The 19,702-nt window shown below is 33.8% G+C and overlaps 1 protein-coding gene across 1 annotated transcript; it reads left to right on the plus strand.

Moving 5' to 3' along the window:
* Positions 1-785: 785 nt before the first annotated feature.
* Positions 786-17,488, plus strand: LOC136973177 (patched domain-containing protein 3-like). The gene is made up of 4 exons (XM_067267876.1): positions 786-864; positions 14,125-15,121; positions 15,557-15,886; positions 15,951-17,488. The coding sequence occupies exons 2-4, from the start codon at positions 14,131-14,133 to the stop codon at positions 17,342-17,344; spliced, it is 2,715 nt and encodes a 904-aa protein (XP_067123977.1). The 5' UTR covers positions 786-864; positions 14,125-14,130; the 3' UTR covers positions 17,345-17,488.
* The last annotated feature ends 2,214 nt before the right edge of the window (positions 17,489-19,702 follow it).

Here is a 19,702-nt window from a genome sequence, read left to right on the forward strand (position 1 = left end):
ATTATTTAAGACATAATATATTAAAATATTGCCGAATTTCAATATTTTCTTATTGTAAATTCATTTAAATCGTGCTGCCGACAAGAATTTTACCGGAAAAATTCGGCATATCGCATAGAGCTAAATGGTATTGGTACGTTCTAACACCAACGGAAAATATAAATTTAAAAAAATTGCCATGAGTTGCGTAACTTTCCTTGCAAAAACTTTAAAATTGTGGTGGCCATCTGTTATCATAATTTATTTAAAAACTTTTTATGTTATTAATTATTATAAAATGACAAAAAGCTTAATTTTGAGGCTAGAGATGAGTTTTATAACAAATCGTAAATGCTAATAACAAGTAATCTTCATTAAGTCCGTCCCTATTCGAGATACGACAGAAGATGCCCCTCTATCTCCGCACTCCCTCGACCTTAAACCACCAAAATTTAATAACATCAATGCTCCTAATACAAAAACCTCCATGCAAAATTTCATAAATTTTCGACAAGAAACACAGAAGTTATTAAGCTTCAAAGAGGGTGGACAAAATCGTGCCAGCTACACACTACATATAGAGGAAAGGAACCTGTATTTTTGGACGTTTCCCCTGAGCCAAAAAATGTAAAAAAAATTTTTTGGGGGAGCTATCGCCATAATTCTCTCTATTATAAACCTGAGGTGAACAAATACATAATGAATTATTCATAAAAAATCAGCAACTAAACGGGAAACGGAAAAGTTTTAAATCAACAAGTAGACTCGAATTGATTGGCTGCCTCACTAACCAATAGGAAGTAGGCAGACAATTACTTATCCGAGAATATTCGACAGCAAAACCCAATAATTTATAACATTTCCAGATAAAGTAAAGTACAACAGGTATGATTTAAGCAGCTATTAATTCATATTTTAGTAATTTAAGTAATCGTTTCATAAGGGCGCTTAAACTATTGGCGACGGTTGATAATATAATTTTAAATTCTGTAACGCCTTAAAAATTGGTTAATTTCAAAGCCTTTTTAAATGAATATGTAAATTACTTCGCGTTGAAACAAAGCGGCATGTATTTAGTAATCAAAAATGTCACGTAGAATACTCTCGCATTCGTGTATTTCAAGTTTACGGGAATCTCAAGGAGACTGCAGGAAAAAAATAACGCAATGTTACGCAGTTTTCTGACTCTTTTTCTGCTCTATAATATATTTTCATCATAAACTATAATTAATGCTGATTCGTGGCAGTTGTTACGCCAGTGTCACGCAAGTTGGCTTCTCTGAATTGATCGGATGCCAAGAAGTTAGGTACTGTACTGTACGTTAAGAATGTTAAGTGATAGAAAGAATCTCGATTTTTTCTGATCTATGGGTAAATTGAAACTTTTTCTAATTTATTTGGCCTATTTATGGTAAGTTTAGGCACAACGGAGAGTTGCAATTCTTTTTTATAAACTTTACTTTGCCTTGTGGCTACTAAGAGGGTTTTTTTTTAATATTCATTATGGACTTGGTAGTATGGGTCTGTATGACTGAGAGTATATGCCTGAATGATGTAGGCCTAGATGACTTGGGTGTGTAAGTCGGGATGACTGGGTAGTATAGGCCTTGAATGGTGTGGGTCTCGATGAATGGGTAGTGTAGACCTGGATGAGGGCGTCTAAATCCATATCAAATCATCCATGAAAATTTCTGAAGATCCAATTATTTTCGATTATTCCAATTATAATCAAAGACAACTTAATAAATACATGAAACGTAACTATTATTCAAATTTGAATAATAATTATGTTTCATTAAAACTAATTTAATGTGTAAAAATTATATAAGAAGCATTTTATGCGAATTTTTCTCTGTTAAAAGAACTCTTTTTTAGTTGTTGTCAATTAAGTTAAGTAACTAGAGAAAGTAAAAACTAGATACTACAAAAGAACAATACGAAAATAACAATACAGGTTTTATAATTTATTCACTGTAGAGCGTATATAAATTCTCTATCATAATATATTTTCATAGAGATGCTTATGTGCATTATTTGTACATTATACCTCGAATAATGTTAACTAAATAGACTTTTCTGATACTTTCATATTCATTTCCTGTTCTTCTTCTACTTAAACCTTGAGATTTTTTATGCCTAAAACATTTCGCATTTATATAATTTCTTATCTGTAATTTAAGAAAAATTATAATTAGCTTGATGTCACGCAAGCTAAACTATAATACTTTTTACTTACATTATGTCGCCATAAATGATAGAATAATGTTTTAAATAAATTCTTTGATGGTGAGAAAAATATCGATAACAGTGTAAAAAAGTGGTTTAAATCATCGTACTGGTGTAGAATGCAAGCAAAAATACAGGTGCCTTTAATAGAAGTTATGGCGAGTAACAATGGATTTAATGGATCAATGGAAGAAAAATTTGCTCGAATTATGCATGATTTCTATGATAAAGAATTATATAATCTGCATAAATTCTTAGAAAAAAATTTCTTTATCCTGTACGTATGTGGTACGGTACTGGGTATGTAGGTATGTACTGTACATACATTTCCATGTACTGTACGTACATACCTACATACCTATGTACAGGATCGGCCCAAACGTTTTTGCCGCTACTTAGTGACTGTATAGCTCTGGCCATGGGCGTATATGATACGGTACATAGCTAGAGCCACGTACCGTACCATACACGCAATTCGATGTATACTGTACATATCACGTGCATATGTAAGTATACACGTACATTTCCATGTATGGATATACCTACACGTTCATACGGTCTATACGACTGATTGCATAGTGTGCAGTACATCTTTATGTCATTATCACGTCATTATTTCAGTTTATCAGTTTACAATGAGAAATTCTAAAGAATGACGTAAAAATGTGCACCAGCAGACAATCTTATGATAACCTTGTGATTCGTGCCGAATACTTTAACATCAAATTTATATTCACGAAATTATAAATCGATTATGACTCGTCCCGTTAAAACATTTAATTAAAACTTATGAGTAAAAATAACAAGACCATTATACTTTGTTGTAGTGGTGATGCTGTATAACCTCGTGAACGAGTACAATCAATTTTATTTTTACATCTTGTTTAATTATAGATCATAAGAGTGGGAAAAATTATATGCGATACAGCAGCTCGTGCCAAGTCTTTAACCCTTAGTATAATGTCCACATCCTCTTTATATAACACTATTGCAAAGACGTGATAGTTTGTGTGTAATATCACCTTTATTTTTCCGTAGTTTTCGACCTTAAATTTATCTTTGTATACTAGTACATTTATCAATTAACAGGACTTATTATACTGGAAAATTATGGATGCAAATATTTAGACTTACAGATCAGAAATAATATTTTTTATTTAGTTCACCTGCCGCCCATTTAGTCTTACAGATCAGAAATAATAAAAAATATTATTTCTGATCTGTAAGACTAAATATTTGCCTTCATAATTTTCCAGTATAATAAGTCCTGTTAATTGATAAATGTACTAGTATACAAAGATAAATTTAAGCTATGATAAAGGACACAAAGGCATAATAATTGAATATATTCGACCTTTTATTTAACTTCTTATAATGACCTTTCTGAAGGATAATTAATTCGAATATAATGCTGCAACATGGCAAGAATTATAATTCATGTTGTGCTTGTGCCATGCCTCAATTGTCGATTTGATAAAAACACTGGTCACGAGTACGCACCTACAACGGGACGTGGAGTTTTTCGGATTTTATCCACGTGTCTAGCACCTAAATATGGGCAAGTTTTTCTTTTTTTAATAAAAAGTCTGTTCCCTGGAAGTATCTCCCCTTGGCAGATTGCCCATGTGAACCAGCAGGATGGCCACTTGGAGTTTTTGTGTTTGTTCACGTGTCTAACACCTAAATAGGGGACAGTTTCCGATAGAAATTTTTCCTGAGGGCCACCCCCTTGGCAGATGCCTATAGCCATTTAAACGACACTAAAACCAAACCACGTTACACTTCATTCATGATTAATTACGTAAAAAAGACAACTTATAACAATAAATAACCATAACACTTATCAGCAATTAACTTAAACACGTCGTAATTCATGCGAAGCCATTGCGCGATCTCTTACACAATGGCTTCGCTAAACAATGAATTGCGCAAATCGGAATATATATATATATATTTTACCTTAAATTTGGCCAATTTATAAATTAATAACTGTACATATTATATCTAATAACTTTAAAATAACAGAGAAAGACAGAGGAGAGACGCTAGACCTTGAAAAATTCTTGAAAAATCCTGTTCCATTAAACTAAACGAAAATTAATCATAATTTAAAAATATAAATCGTTAACAGAATATTAAACTGAGAATCGCTCCTTTATTGTACGTTACACGCAAAATGAGAATTTTAACCTTCTTCATATTTTCTGGAAATTCCCAGAAAGTACTCACTGGTCATTAGTGGGCGAGTGTTTTGAATGTATTACACGATTCATCTGTCATTCTTGATTCGTTAACTCGAATAATAACTTCAAATTCAACTAAGATCATTTTCCATAGTACAAAAGTACATTCGCTATATTGAGTGATTTGGACTTAGTTCTTAGGATCTATTTTATTTTAAAGGACTTCGGAGGATTTCTGGTAAATTTTTTTGCAAGTTTTATTTTTAATTAATTCCCAGTTTAGTAAGGAAATTTATAATGGCCTTCGTTTACAGGTGGCCGTTATTAGAGGTTCGACTTTATTAAATTCAAATCGCTTTCACTTACTGTTTCTTCACAATATGCCAAAATCAGTGGTTAGAAAGTTGTTCGGAAATATTATAGAATATTTGAATAATATTAGTAATAAATTCTCGATTTTTATCAATCTAACTCTGTTCTCGAGCTTAACGAAGGACAGACACACAGACAGACGACAGTAGAGTTGCAATTTCCAAAAATTCAAGAGAAGAGGGCAGAATCCCTCATAAGCAGTCATAAGCAATGAGCAGTAATGGCTAGATGACTTGTTTAATGAAAACATTAATTTATATGTATTGTATTTATATTTTAAAACGTGTATATTTTATGATATATGTCAGTGGCACGTTATAGATTCATGAGGACTCAGGCAAATTTGAATTAGGGAGTCCCATGCGCGATGTCGACTTCAAACATTTTTGTTCGGGGAATTTTGGGGGAACCCTCCGGTATCCTCGACCTCTGCCAGTTTGCACCACACCGGCAATTTAGGGTCCCCAAATAGGACCCAAATTTAAATTTCGATACTCATAGTACAGTAATAAGTTTATAAAAGATTGGTTTGGGATCCCCTGTTGGTGGGGCTCCCAACGGGGAGTCTCAGGCAGTTGCCATTTTTTGCCCACAGACTCTAATATATGTTAATTTAAATTGTTTAAGGTTTTTTACTACCAGCAGGGAGTGCATTTCCCCCTAAATCTGTCTTTGGCTGTAGATATCACGATTATTATTAAACACATTAAGGAAAATTACGCTGTATTAACTCATCCAGTGACCTTGATTGCTGAACAGGTGTATAATGTGACCGTGAAATTTTACACGTTAGAGCCGCGGTGACCAACCTTTAGCCTGTCTCGAGCAAATTAAGAATTTAAAAATTTTAGGCGCGCCACACATAGGATGACGACTTTATTTTTGAAAAAAAAATCAGCAACAATATGTAAAAGAAAACACAATAATATTACACTACTACTGTTTATTACTACTAGTAATCTACTACAAATTAAATACAATACAGGACAAACAAAACTTATTGATAATCAATGGGAAGACTGACATTGCATGTTTTCGGCCGGTTTATTGTACTCTGGTACATAAGGTCTTAGGGCTTGTTTCACACTGTCACCGACTGGTCCGACCGGTCCGACCCGACCGAGCCTATAATCGGACCGACTAGTAGTAAAAGAATTCACACTGAGTACGATTATGTCGGTGGCCGACTCGTAAGGACCAATCGGAACGCGTCTTACAGATCAGAACACTAGCCAATCGTGGTAAGTTTTTCAATTTAAACAGAAAACATGGCCGTCTTTGAAAGGTTGTCGTGTGTTCGCGGGCTAACGACACCATTTTAGCATTTTTAATGTCACTTTCTCTTGTAAATGAAATGTATTATGGTGAATTAAAGTAATTCGTTTTGTTAATATCGATAAGTGCCTGCGTATTTCTTAATAAAGTTGTTCTTAAACGAAGCAAATAGACGGAAATAAAAAATCGTTCGTAACTTTTAAACGGTTGATCGTAAGTAATATTTTTTTAATACCAATCGATTCAGCGTATCAAATTACATTTAGATATGTCTACGTCTATTCGTTAATATGAAGTTTAAGACTATTTTTTAGCTGGATACCTTTCGCTTTACTCTAACCAATTATTTTTTTCAATGTCGCCTTTATAATCGGCTCGCCGAATATCATAAAGCCATGGATATTTTCTGACTTCGTTTATTAAAGCTTCCGAGAAAACTTTACCTTCCGCCATTTTCTAACTTCGGATAAATCTAAACTCTGATTGGTTACAGCTTCGAAGCTCTCATTGGCTGTAGCTCACCGACTGCTCCGACGCGACTACAAATATTTAACTTTTTAAATCTGTCCGACTGGAACGACCAGTCGGTCGACCGACTGCTGTTGCCATGGTAATACGACTAGGAGTCGGACCGGTCGGCCCAGTCGGTCATAGTGTGAAACAGCCCTTACAGCAAGAGTCATACAATCATTCAGATGCTCATTTCTTATTCTGAATCTAAACTTTGATTTAAAAAATTTCATTGTCGAAAAGCCACTTTCACAAAGGTAAGTTGATCAAAAGCAGGAGTTTATTCAAAAAGAGTTCTTTGTTTCCTCTGAAGTTCAAGACTGAGTTTATTCATTTTGGTTGTTATATCAGTAAGAAAGGATAAATTCTTAAATGAAGGAATTGTAGCAGCTCTTGATTTAGTCACGGACTTAGTAAATATAGATTGTCGGGCAACTAATGTGGTTTTCAATTCTTTCACTTTAGATTTTCTTAAACTGCTCTTAATAAAATATTCAGTATCCTATTTTTTATGAACCGTTTCAAAATGTCATTCTACGTTGCAGTTTTTCCAACAGCAACTGTTCAACTGCAAATAAAACAAATAAATTTGTTCTTAAAATAAATAAAAAATATTTCTCTTCCCAATCTTCTTCAAAATCGTAAGTGTATGTCCGTATTTTTTTTTTTCTTTTTTTTCTCTCTAGCTCATATTCAGACAAAATTAGGGTAACTATAAGATGAATATAATTGTTAGTATATTAACCCTTAAAATAAATCAAACAAATATTTCTATACCTGGTTGAAACAATCCGTCAATTCATACACAAATTCAAAGTTCGCTCCGTGTAAATACGGAAACGTGTTAAATAGTATGAAAATAAAAACATACAACCACTATAAAAAAAATATACATACATTGCTCTGTCGGCCAATGATAACTCGCTGCATTAAGGGAAAGGAGAGAAGTGGGAAGTATCAGTAGATGTACAGTACTGTATATATAAAGTGCTCATCGTTCAAGGCTAGACAATTGTTAGACGTCTCACTTGGGCTGAAAAGGACATGTGACCTAAACGGCACTAATAAAAATTAATTTATATATATATATATTTATGTATAATTTTTAAAACTATTTTATTTTTAATAAAAGTGATGAATCTGAATACGCGAGCCGCGAGCCACATTAAAATGGTACGCGATCAACGAGCTACGGGTTGGGCACCGCGGCGTTATAGGTTAGATAATGATTAAAACAAGTACAAACAAAAAATACAAGTACAAACAAAAAAAGTCTTGTTTCTCAACACTACACATGCTTTCAACGTTCGGCTTTTAATCGAATCCATTAAAAATACATTTTACCGCGTTAATGTCAAGTGTCCATTGCCAAACACTCAAACGCTACTACATAATTACGTATTGTTTCCATAATTTAAACATCACCACGTGTTTGCAGTGATAAAAACATTCTGTTGAAATTAATGATCACTTCTGTTATAATATTTAAAGGGCGAGGGTCCGTAAGAATTTTTCATTTTTGATGAGCTCTCTGATGCCACAAATAAATGGCTGTAGGCCCTACACAAGAGCCGATTCAAGAATCTTTGAAGGAGGTGAAGAAAGGAAAGAAAACTTTTTACTACCAGAAGGGGGTGCATTTCCCCTAAATCTGTCCTTGGCTGTAGATGTCACAATATATTTTACGATTAAAGTAAAATTATAAGATGATTATAAGTCGATCTTCATCTTTCATCTACTTTTTCGTCCCATTAATCGCCTTCGGTGATATTCGTGACAGGAAGTTGGGTGTTTGTATAATAAACAGGCATTTTGAATAAGGAAATTTTAATGAATTATTCAGTTACTACGTATAGAATGACGTGATTTATGCATGTTTCTTTATGCCCCCTGCTGCAGTAACGAAAGATTATCAAGAATTAAGGCTAATTATATCATCCATTCAAATTCAGGGGTTACGTAAGTATCAACATAACGATTTCTATGAAAAATTAAATTTTAGAAGTATTGTTTAAGCTTGAAAGGCCATAAAATGAGTCAGCATCTGTAGAAAGGTAAATAAACGTAAAGACAAAGACGAAAACAGCGAATAAGTAGATACAAATGCATACACTGTAAAGTGGAAAGCATGTATTAGCGTATAATTGCCTGTACAGGGATTTGTAAATCATAACAGTAACCTGTATATATATCATTACTAGACTAGTCAGTAGCGTGACAAGAGAAGGCAGGACCCTCTCTTGTTATGTTACTGATTCGTCTAGACTTGTTACGCTACTGATTGTATGTAAGTAGCTCCCGGTTACGCTACTTACATACAATACAATACCATACCATACTCTTCATCTACATACTGTCTATATGAACACCGGTAGAAAAGTGAATGCAGATTTACACGTTCCAATTCGTGTTCCCCTAGTACTCATTGCAGTTACGCTACTGATATGGATCAATTGTTTAATGAATAGTGGAGCAAAAGAACATAGCAGAAAACACAATCGTGCTTCATATATACAAACGTAAAGATTACGCATATGAATAATTTGTCTATGATTCTATATAAAAATTCTGTATAGAAACCTTCTAAGATAAAATAATTGCCGGTTCAATTCTTATTGTTCTATACTTCCAACGCATTTAACGGATGAAAAAATACGATAATAATAAGCATTTGCGTGCATTTACTTTAAAAATTCTTCATAATAATAATAATAATAATAGTAATAAAACTGCGTCAAACAGCTGGTTAGCTCGGGGATGCCTCTTTGGGGAGACGGAAGGATTCATGATCGCCATACAGGATCAGGTCATAAATACTAAAAACTACAGAAAACACATACTCAAAGATGCAACACTCACAAATGACACATGCAGAAAATGTCACATCATGCCAGAAACTATACAACACATCACTTCTGGTTGCAAGCTCTTGGCACAGACAGATTATTTACACAGACATAATCAAGTAGCAAATATAATACACCAAGAGCTTGCAAAGAAACACAAATTAGTAGACATCCACGAACCATACTACAAATACATTCCACAGACAGTATTGGAAAACAACACGCACAAAATGTACTATGACAGAGCCATAATCACAGATAAAACAATTTACCACAACAGACCAGACATCACACTCATTGACAAACACAATAAAATCACATACATTATAGACATATCCATTTCAAACACTCACAATATACAAAACGCATGCACTGAAAAAATTAGCAAGTACACAGAACTCGCCCAGGATATAAGGTGTCTGTGGAGGATGGATAGGGTGCTTATTGTACCTGTTGTTCTCTCCTCTACAGGTGTCATACCACACACACTACACAAAAGCCTGGGCACATTACAATTGAATAGAAACATATACATCACACTACAGAAGACCACTATATTGAATACATGTCATATTGTGAGAAAATTCCTGAATACAGACACACACACTGATACACTTCTTTAATTTCTGTTTTGGTTACTATGCCTTGACTTTGGTCCGGCATAGTACACAGCCACCGGTGTTAACCGAATATATCTCACTTAACCCAATATAATAATAATAATATCATAATTATCTGCTTATCTATTGTATAAGAACAATACTTCAACAATTGTAATAATTACTTTTAAAAAATTAGCATCAACACTGGAAATCATTCTAATATATCATAAGATAAAAAATACATATAATTTTTAACAAAGAAAGAACTGCTAAAATTACCATAAATTACGAGACAATAGGCCTAATAGTAATAAAAGTCCACCTTTCGCTTGTTCCTCTCGTCAAGAAAACAATAGAATACATGATTATGTTTTATAGGCGCATGTTATATTTTCATAAAATTGATTTATGTATCTGTTGATGGACTGAAACCGTAAGCATGCCAGCAAACTTAATACCTCACTAACTCATGTACATATTTTCCTCACTAATACTGAGGAAAATATGCACGTGACAGGAATTAATCAGTTTTATAACCAAACACGCGAGAGGGGATCTGAGAATTTTTCTTAGAGGATATTTAGGGGCCCGTAGTGATTCCTATCCCTATAACTAAGGGCTAAAGGGACCCGTATTACTTTCAGGCCCCCATACCAAATTTTAGACGGTCCTGCTTATGACTATTGTAAACGATCGTGTGTGAGAAATTAACCAATCAGGAAGGTAAGTGTTTACTTACTTGAAGTGTTTTAAATCTGTTTTAAGTTAAATAATAAACAAATATCAAGCAATGGGATCGGTTATTGTATATGTTAAAAACAATAATCTTTAAAAAATTGTAAATTTTTTAAAAATAAACGAGTTTTAAAAAAACAACTCTTTTTTATCCGATTTCGAAATGAGCGAAGAACTGAGATGGACACCTTAAAAATTAACAAATATTTCTTACTTTATTGTTCATTATCATCCATACGTTATTATCCAAATTATCCAAATACATTTCACAAAATCGTTTGCCTCTTCAGTGGATATTACACCTTTACAACACTGTTACATTTATATTCTATCAAACTATCCCAGCATGCATCTACAGATAAACCAGTATTTAAATTGATAACATTTGCATAACTTTTGATGCAATAATGTTCAACGATGCGTCTCGTTACAATATTTTCTATTTTATACAATATCTTAATATTATTTCTATTTATGATACAATTCTTATTTTTACAATGTTGATGCCACGGAGATTCGGTTCTTTTTAGTCGAATTGCCGCTTCATGCTCTTTAATTCGCTGTTCAAGCTGTCTTCCTGTTTCGCCGAGCTTCTGCATTTTCTTCCTGTAAATAATTTTTCTGATCTTGCATCCTGCATTTGCCTTGTGTCTTGTTTTTATATCTTGCTCCTGCATCTTTTGTATTTTGCTCCAACATCTTGATCATATTTTTCTCTTGTATCCTGTATCTTGCTCTTGTTCTTGCATCTTCTCAGTGATCGACGTTAGACTTGAAAAATCATTTATTTATTTCATGATGATACAATTTACATGATTGATTCCCCGCGATAAAATTTATTTTCGACATATTGCTCTCGTCAGTTGTCTCTATGTTTCTATCATCAAACATTACAGGAAGAGGAGTCGTGCTCCTCATCCTTATTTAAGCAAGAAAACATCAAAATTACTGATTGAAATCATCAAATTAAGCGTTAGATCAATAGGTTAAACGTTAAAGGACAATACGTCAAGAATCAATAGGTTAAACGTTAGGTCCTTCTAACCTGTATTTTACTTTATAATGTTTAGTTTTGCATTATTTACTCGATGTAACGACAAAGTAATAGGAACTTATTAAATGAAACGTTTATAAGTGAATATTTTCTTGACTTTTTCCCCTTAAGTAATTATGGATTTAGCGGGTAATTATATAATTTATCATGCTAAAAATACAGGAAACCGAATTAAACTGTACGTTAAGTATTAATTTAATGCAATTTAACATTTATCCTACAAATTTATCATATTTATTTAAGAAATTAACCGGTAGGAAAGTGTTCGTTGAAGAGTCGACTACCTTAAGACAGGCTCATATCACCCCTTTTTATAAAGGATTAAATAGAGAAAAAAGTAAATAGGAATAAAAATGGTTTGGGATAAATACATACAGTTGAATATATAAGTTACTTAACATAAAAATAAGAGGCTAAGTAAGCAAACCAATGGCATAATCCGTTTCATATGAAACGAAGTACATCATTGGTTTGCCGTTCGTTTCTTGAACTCACCTTCAAAGGATTGAGATATTAAGTCCTTCCGGGTGCCATCCCAGACTTCGCAGATCGCCCATAAGTTGCTTTACCTCATTTCACAACCATCAAGCATCAACCATTTTATTAAATGCTGATGCTTTCTTGAAAAATCTTCGTGCAACACAAGGAACTGTGCAGATTTCATGGCACGTGTATAGGTGTTTTAGTTAAATTTAAAAACCGATTGAGTTGTAACGCATTATAATTTTTCCTGTTTAAAATAATAGGGAAAGTTTGCTCCCGGTTAGTGTTTTCATTCACGCCTAGTTTTTAGGCACGGATAACTGAACAATAATACCATTGACCATAAATCAAGTACAAGGAAACAGCCACAAGCACTAGGCATATATATATATATATATTACACTTGACCCCCTTTGAGTCGGTTCATTCAACACACAATTAATTACCCCCCTCTTCAGTCAATTCATCAGTAAAATGTAAATATATTGTTTGCATTTGATATACGAGGTATGTTCATCTCATACATCATACTTTCAATTTATGTTTTTGTATATTAATTTAACATAAAACTTGTTATAATAAAATTTATTTTAATTGAATTAATTGCATAAATATATTTTTAAAAAATCTAGCAACGAGTTGCGGAACTTTCTCGGTAAAAAAACATTTAAAATATTGGTGGCGCCATCTGTTACGAGATTTTATTTAAAAAACTCTTTACGTTATTAATTGTTATAAAATGGTAAAAAGCTTAATTTTGAAAGTAGAGACGAATTTTATTTAAAAATAAATTATAAATGTTAATAACGAGTAAAACTTTTATTAAGTCTGACTTCATTCAGATATGATATATGACCCCTTTATCTCCCTAACTTCTCGACCTTCAACCACCAAAATTTAATAGCATCAATCCCCCTAACACAGAAACCTCCCTGCAAAATTTCAGAAAATTTCAACAAAAGGCACAGAAGTTATTAAGCTTCAAACTGGTTGAAGAAAATCTAGCACCCCATACATACACACATACTAACAACCATATATACAAAAAAAAAAATCCCTAAAATTTTGCATTTCTGGACGTTTCTAAGTCCAAAAAATGAGTCTTGAGCAAATGTATGGCAATCGGTCAAAAGTGGGGTCACTTTTGACCGATTGCCACGCATTTCCTCTGTTATATATAATAGCCGAAAAAGTAATTTTTATGATAGAAATTATGCAGTCTGGAAAATTTTTGTGTCCCAAAATATCCTCGTTTCTAGGCTCATATTTTTCAAGAGAGTCAAATATTTTCATAATAGGAAGGCAATAACAACTAAACTCACTGTGCATAATATGACAAACTATAAAACATAGTACAAATAAAAGACATACCCCTTTATACAACGCAATGTATACTGGGTTACCGTCACATGTCCTTAATTGACAGAGCGATCACGTAACATAGCACAGTTGTAGTTATTGACCGACAACTAGCGCCGTCTTGAGTAATAAAACCGTAACATTCTTGAAATATGGTCCTCCTTCTAAAGATTGGCTATTGGATGAGTAGAAGGAGTGCAGAATTGAAACATACCGAAATTTTTACCTGAGGTAACCGGCTTTGGTACGGAGAAAACCTCAGAAGGGGATACAGTTGTGCCCTCTGCATCCTCTAAATCCTTCCCTGCGCTCATTCATTAATTAATTCGCCATTAGTTAGTATTACTTTTGGAAGCTCATCATTCACAATGGGACTCACGGATGATAAACGGCAGGGACCAACATATGCTATCAAATCATCCATGAAAACTACTGAGGATTGGGCCTTAACTTGTCCTAATATACATTAATAATTCTCATCCCCATTTTTTTCTTTGTAGATAAAAATGGACTGTAACTTCGTGAACGACTTTCTTTCGAAATCTTACAGGAAACTTGGAAGCTATATCGCTCGAAAGCCAAAAATATTTATCATCGTTCCATTAATAACCAGTGCCTTAATGACTTCGGGTTTCTATCGCGTCTGGTACGAGCAAGACTTTAAATACTTGTACAATCCCATCAAGAGCGAATCTCTGATTGCCAGAGATCTGATCAATGAAAAATTTCGCATGAACTACAGCATAGATTTCGATTTGGGTAGAATGCCAGACTTCAATAACCTCGTGGTAGTGATCATTACAGCAAACGACGGAGGTTCCGTCCTACGCGAGTATTATTACGACAAAGTCATGACAATGGACAGAATTATTCGAGACATAAAACTAGTGAAAGGTAACGAAACGTGGACCTTCAAAGACCTGTGCGCCAAGTATGGTAAGTCCTGCTTTCGAAACGAGATCCTAGTCCATGGCAATCGTATAGTGAAGATCCACGAAGGTTACAGGATAATCAAATACCCCATTTCGTCATCTAAATACACAATCATCCCGTACGTCATGAATCTGGGCGGTGTGATTGTGGACGAATACGATTACGTCACTTCTGCCGAAGCGGTTCGCTTGCTTTACGTCATGGATGCCACGGACACGAAGAAAAGACAATTAAGTATGGAATGGGAAGATTTGTTCATAAAAGCAATGGAAAATTTGAGTTTCGATAATGTGACCATTTACAAATTTTCTTCCAATGCGGTTAAACAAGAATTTACGAACACAGTCACGGCTGCTATACCGTTATACATAATGCTGATTGCTGTTATGATAGTGTTTTCTTTTGTCACCTGCTGCACTTTTGATTGGGTGGTGAGCAAGCCTTGGATGGGTATTGTGGGAATAATATCTGTTGTTTTGGCTCTGGGAAGTGGCTTTGGCTTTGTTATATTTTGTGGAGTACCATTCATCGATATATCTCTCACGGTGCCATTTATGTTGTTGGGTAAGTTGACTTTTCTCTTAATTAATATAAACATACATTCGGTCAAACCTGTAAACAATGACCACTGAGGGAAGAATAAAAATGGCCGCTGTATGGGGGTTATTTTATATGAATTTTTATGTAAAAATAAATTTCGAAAAATGGCCACTGTTTAGACATGGCTGTTGTTGAGAGGTGGCTGTTATTAAAGATTCTAAATGGCTTGGAAATTTTAATTTTGCAATTAAGGTATGAAACTAAATTTTAATAATTTATAAATTTTTGTTTTACAAATTTATAAACATAAAACTGTAAACAATTGATAAGAATACTTCTACTTATTGGCCATTCAAAATAAGTGGAAGTATAGGAAGTTATACCATAAATATGATCAATGCAGTATTGTTACTCCACTTTATTATTATATACTTAAATATATTATTGTTTCATAAACAGGGATAGGTATAGACGATACATTTGTCATGTTATCAGCATGGAGGCATACGGAATCCAAGAAGAGTGTCGAAGAAAGGTTAGGAGAAGCTTACGCCGAATCGGCAGTTTCCATAACTGTTACGTCATTAACGAACTTCATTTGCGTTTGCATAGGAATGGTAACACCATTCCCAGCCATACGGATATTTTGTATGTTTGCTGCAGCATCGATTTTATTATCGTACATATATCAGTTGACATTTTTCGGTAGTTGGCTTGCATTATATGGTTACGCCGAGAAGAGTAATCGCCACGGATTGTTCTTCTTCAAAATTAAACAGAACTTTGAAGGTAAGATGATGTTTCTGAATTGTCTTCACCCGTTCACGTGTATATTACCTTTTCCTATTTCTAGAAAGTCCAAGATCTATCATCAAGAGGTATCTGTGCTACGGTGGTCAATCGTCATCTTCAAACTCTACTTCACCGTTCGTGTATTTCTTCACAGTTTTGGGGAGACTCATGGAGTATACCAGTGTAAAAATTTTCATCATCATCATTTTTAGCGTTTACTTAGTGGCCGGTGTGTATTTTAGCACGAAATTAGAAGAGGGTGTCAATTTTCAAATGTTCTTCCCCTTCGATTCTTTCATAGCGAAATTTTTCGAAGCCGACACTAAGTACTTCAGCAAATACAAGAGTAGAATACAGATAATTGTCAACACGCCACTGAACTACGCTGACGTCGAAGTGCAGAACAGAATAGAAGGCATGTTAAGTGAGATAGAATCTACTCCCTTCATCACTAGTAGTATCTACACGGAAAGCTGGCTTCGACAATTTAAAAAGTATCAAAGCAATTTTGCTGCATCTTACTTTTTACGTACATACAATTTAAGTTCAGAAATTGATTTCAACAGAGCCCTTCGGGAAGTTTTCTTTCAGATTCCTGAATGTAGAAAATTAAAAAGCGACGTCGTTTTCAATGAAAACGGGACGAAGATCGTTGCATCCAGATATTTGATACAGAGCAACGTAACAAACACCATCGAAGAAGAAAAACAAATGCTCCTAGATCTCAGAAGAATTGGGGAAAAGCACCCATACGAAGTTCATTTTTTGCAATACATGTTCATGTTCTTGGATCAGTTTCTTCTGGTCGGTAGCGTAACATTCCAAGCCATAACTGTAACAGCAGTAACAATGATTGTAATATTCGCTTTGTTCATACCAAACGTCATGTGTGTTATTTTAGCCGCATTTATAATAGCCACAGTAGAAATTACCGTTATTGGTTACATGACACTTTGGAATGTTAAAATGGATACGGTGGCCATGTTAAATTTAATCATTTGCATTGGATTTTCTGTAGATTACACTGCTCACCTATCCTACACCTACGTACTTTGTAAAAAGAAGAATAGAAAAAATGTAATTACGTTAACTTTGAAGAATATAGGAATGCCCATTTTTCAAGGGTGCGCATCCACTATTTTAAGTGTCGTCCCTCTGATTTTTGCTCCAGCTTATATATTTCATTGCTTTTTCAAAATTGTATTTATGATTATCATGTTTGCCACATTAAATTCCCTGTTTTTGTTGCCAGTATTGCTATCTTTCGCAGAAAAATTAATAAGAATGGTAAAGAAGAGGGAAAAGACCAGGACAGAATCCAGAAGGAGGATGCTTTCTTTCAGATCGTCGATCAAACAGGGAAACGACGACGACGACGATGATGATAATCATCAAATCAGCCATAGAATAGTGTTCAAAGATAACTCTACCTCCCCAGGCGGAAAGGCTCTTTAATTATATCACGGAGCCTTTTTGTCTTCTAACTTGAAAAGTGTTCTATAACGTAATTACAGAACTATTCATCTAACAATGGTTTCATTTATCTTATAAATGTTTCAATAATTTAAAAATAAAAAATAAAAAAATATATATTATAAATTATTGTATTATATTTTACACGATAACAATATTTTTACGCAATTCTGATACTGACAAGTGAGTTCTTTTTTGATACAGATTTATTAATGTGGTATCCTCATTGCCCGAAGGAATTGTTATCAAGAAAAGTACAGTAGGGCAGTGATTCTCAAAGTGGGGGTCGTGAAAAATATTTGGGGGGTCGCTGAAAAATTGATGCCAGATCAATGTTTTTTCAAATATTTTATAAATTTACTATGGATTCATGTTTAGAAATAATAGAAATAAAAAAATATATAAATTAATTTTTACTATTGCACATATAAATAATAAAAACAATATAAATATTAAAATACGAGCCTAAATATAATATTCATAAATTTGTGCTCTATTGGGGAATCCCCCGAGTTCCACTCTCCGCCTAAACTATGATAGAACAGCGTTGTCATTTGGAACGGTGTTCGCTAGCAGCGTTGCGTCTGTAGGCAAGTCGAGTTAGAAATACAGTAGAGTGTCTATTATCCGAAAACCGATCAACCGAAAGCGTTTCAGTAGGTTAATTCGAATTTCCGCTAGTGCTGTGGCGCTGCAATATTTGGCTATGTCCTGGGATACTCCGATATTATTTTAGTTGATATGCTTTTTTTAGCTGGCAACACTGGCGCGACCATGAGAGGGTACTTAAGGACGCGCCAGTATTTGAACGAGACTTTTTTCCCATCGTGAGTGGTAAGTTTTGCTTGTTTTTCTGAGGACTGTGTTGTGCTGAATCAGAACGTTTTGAGACGAGATTAACTTCCGAAATATAATGTTTTTTGTTTTTATATTCTTCAATATATTTATTTTGTTTGTGAAAAATACAGTAAGGAAATAATTTTAAAAAAATTTCGTTAGTCTTAACATTGACAAGCGGCACACAACGAAGAGAAATTTCAACTTGGAATAGATTAATTAAACAAAAGAAATTAACTCCTCCTGAATTTAAATTAACCCCCTCCCTCCGGGATGTTTTTCTACACATACTCATTCTTCGGGGGTCCTTCGAAATTTTTAAGTGCAAAAGGGGGTCGCGGACCAAAAAGTTTGAGAAACACTGCAGTAGAGCATCGATTATCCGACTCAATTGGGGACTGGGGTTGGTCGGATAACTGAAAAAACGGATAACCGAAAAGTATGAAAAAATACATTATTAGTATAGTATATTAGTATATCCCATGTAATTAGTATATCGCTATTAACCTACTTCGTATTGAATTTCCATCGATGTTAAACCTAATAAAAATTTTTTTTAAAAATAATAATCGTCGCTAACGTACCGTTAAAAATTATTTTTTTATTTTGCACAGAATAAATACAAAAATAAAGAAAAATAAAAAATTAAGCCTGGTTTAAATACTAGCCTCCCTTTCATGGTCGAGCCAGTGTTGCCAGTTAAAACACGCAAAAATTTAACAAAAATAATATTAAAGTAGCCAAGACAGCCAAATATTGTAGCGCCACATTACTAGCGGACATTTGAATTTGCCGACTAGAACGTGGTTGGTTAACCGATGTGACGGTTGATCAGGGGTCGGATAATCGATGCTCTACTGTACTCAAATATAACTTTGTTGCCTGGCATTGCTTGGGAAAAAATAACAGCAGCAAATATTAATATTATTACATTATTTCGAACTTCTAACCTTTCCATTATATTATAGTATTTGATTTATATTTTCAAAGGTTATTTAACGTAAGGGTTTATCACAGCAAGTGCCCAATCTAACACATTTTAAAAATTCTTTTAATTGTGTACAGTAAAGGAATAAAGAATTTTTTAAATGTGTTAGATTGGTCACTCGGTGTGATAAACCCTTACCTAAGATAACCTTTGTAGTTATATTAATAAAATACTTCTAGTATAACAAACATTAAAACGCTAGAATAATTCCTTTTAATTTTGTATAAATGTTTTCTTATCTTGTAACTCTCACGTAAATTGAGAAACTGATACATTTTACTCATCACTCTGCACTACAAATTCAGAGTAATATGCTACATAATATTAAACTATGGGCACGTTGCCTGATAAAGCGCCTTTAATGTAGATAGGTAAGCAAATAGAAGCATTTTTTGAGCAAAACTAGGCATTAGTTTTCTTAAAGCCTCTACCCATCTGCAGTAATTACATTGTCAATATAATTGTTAACGGAATAAGTCAACGTAACACGTGGGTAATTCCACACGAGCATTTTA

The sequence above is a fragment of the Centruroides vittatus genome, unplaced genomic scaffold (genome assembly GCF_030686945.1).
Source record: "Centruroides vittatus isolate TY-2023 unplaced genomic scaffold, ASM3068694v2 contig_3103, whole genome shotgun sequence".
Taxonomy (NCBI): Eukaryota; Metazoa; Arthropoda; class Arachnida; order Scorpiones; family Buthidae; genus Centruroides; species Centruroides vittatus.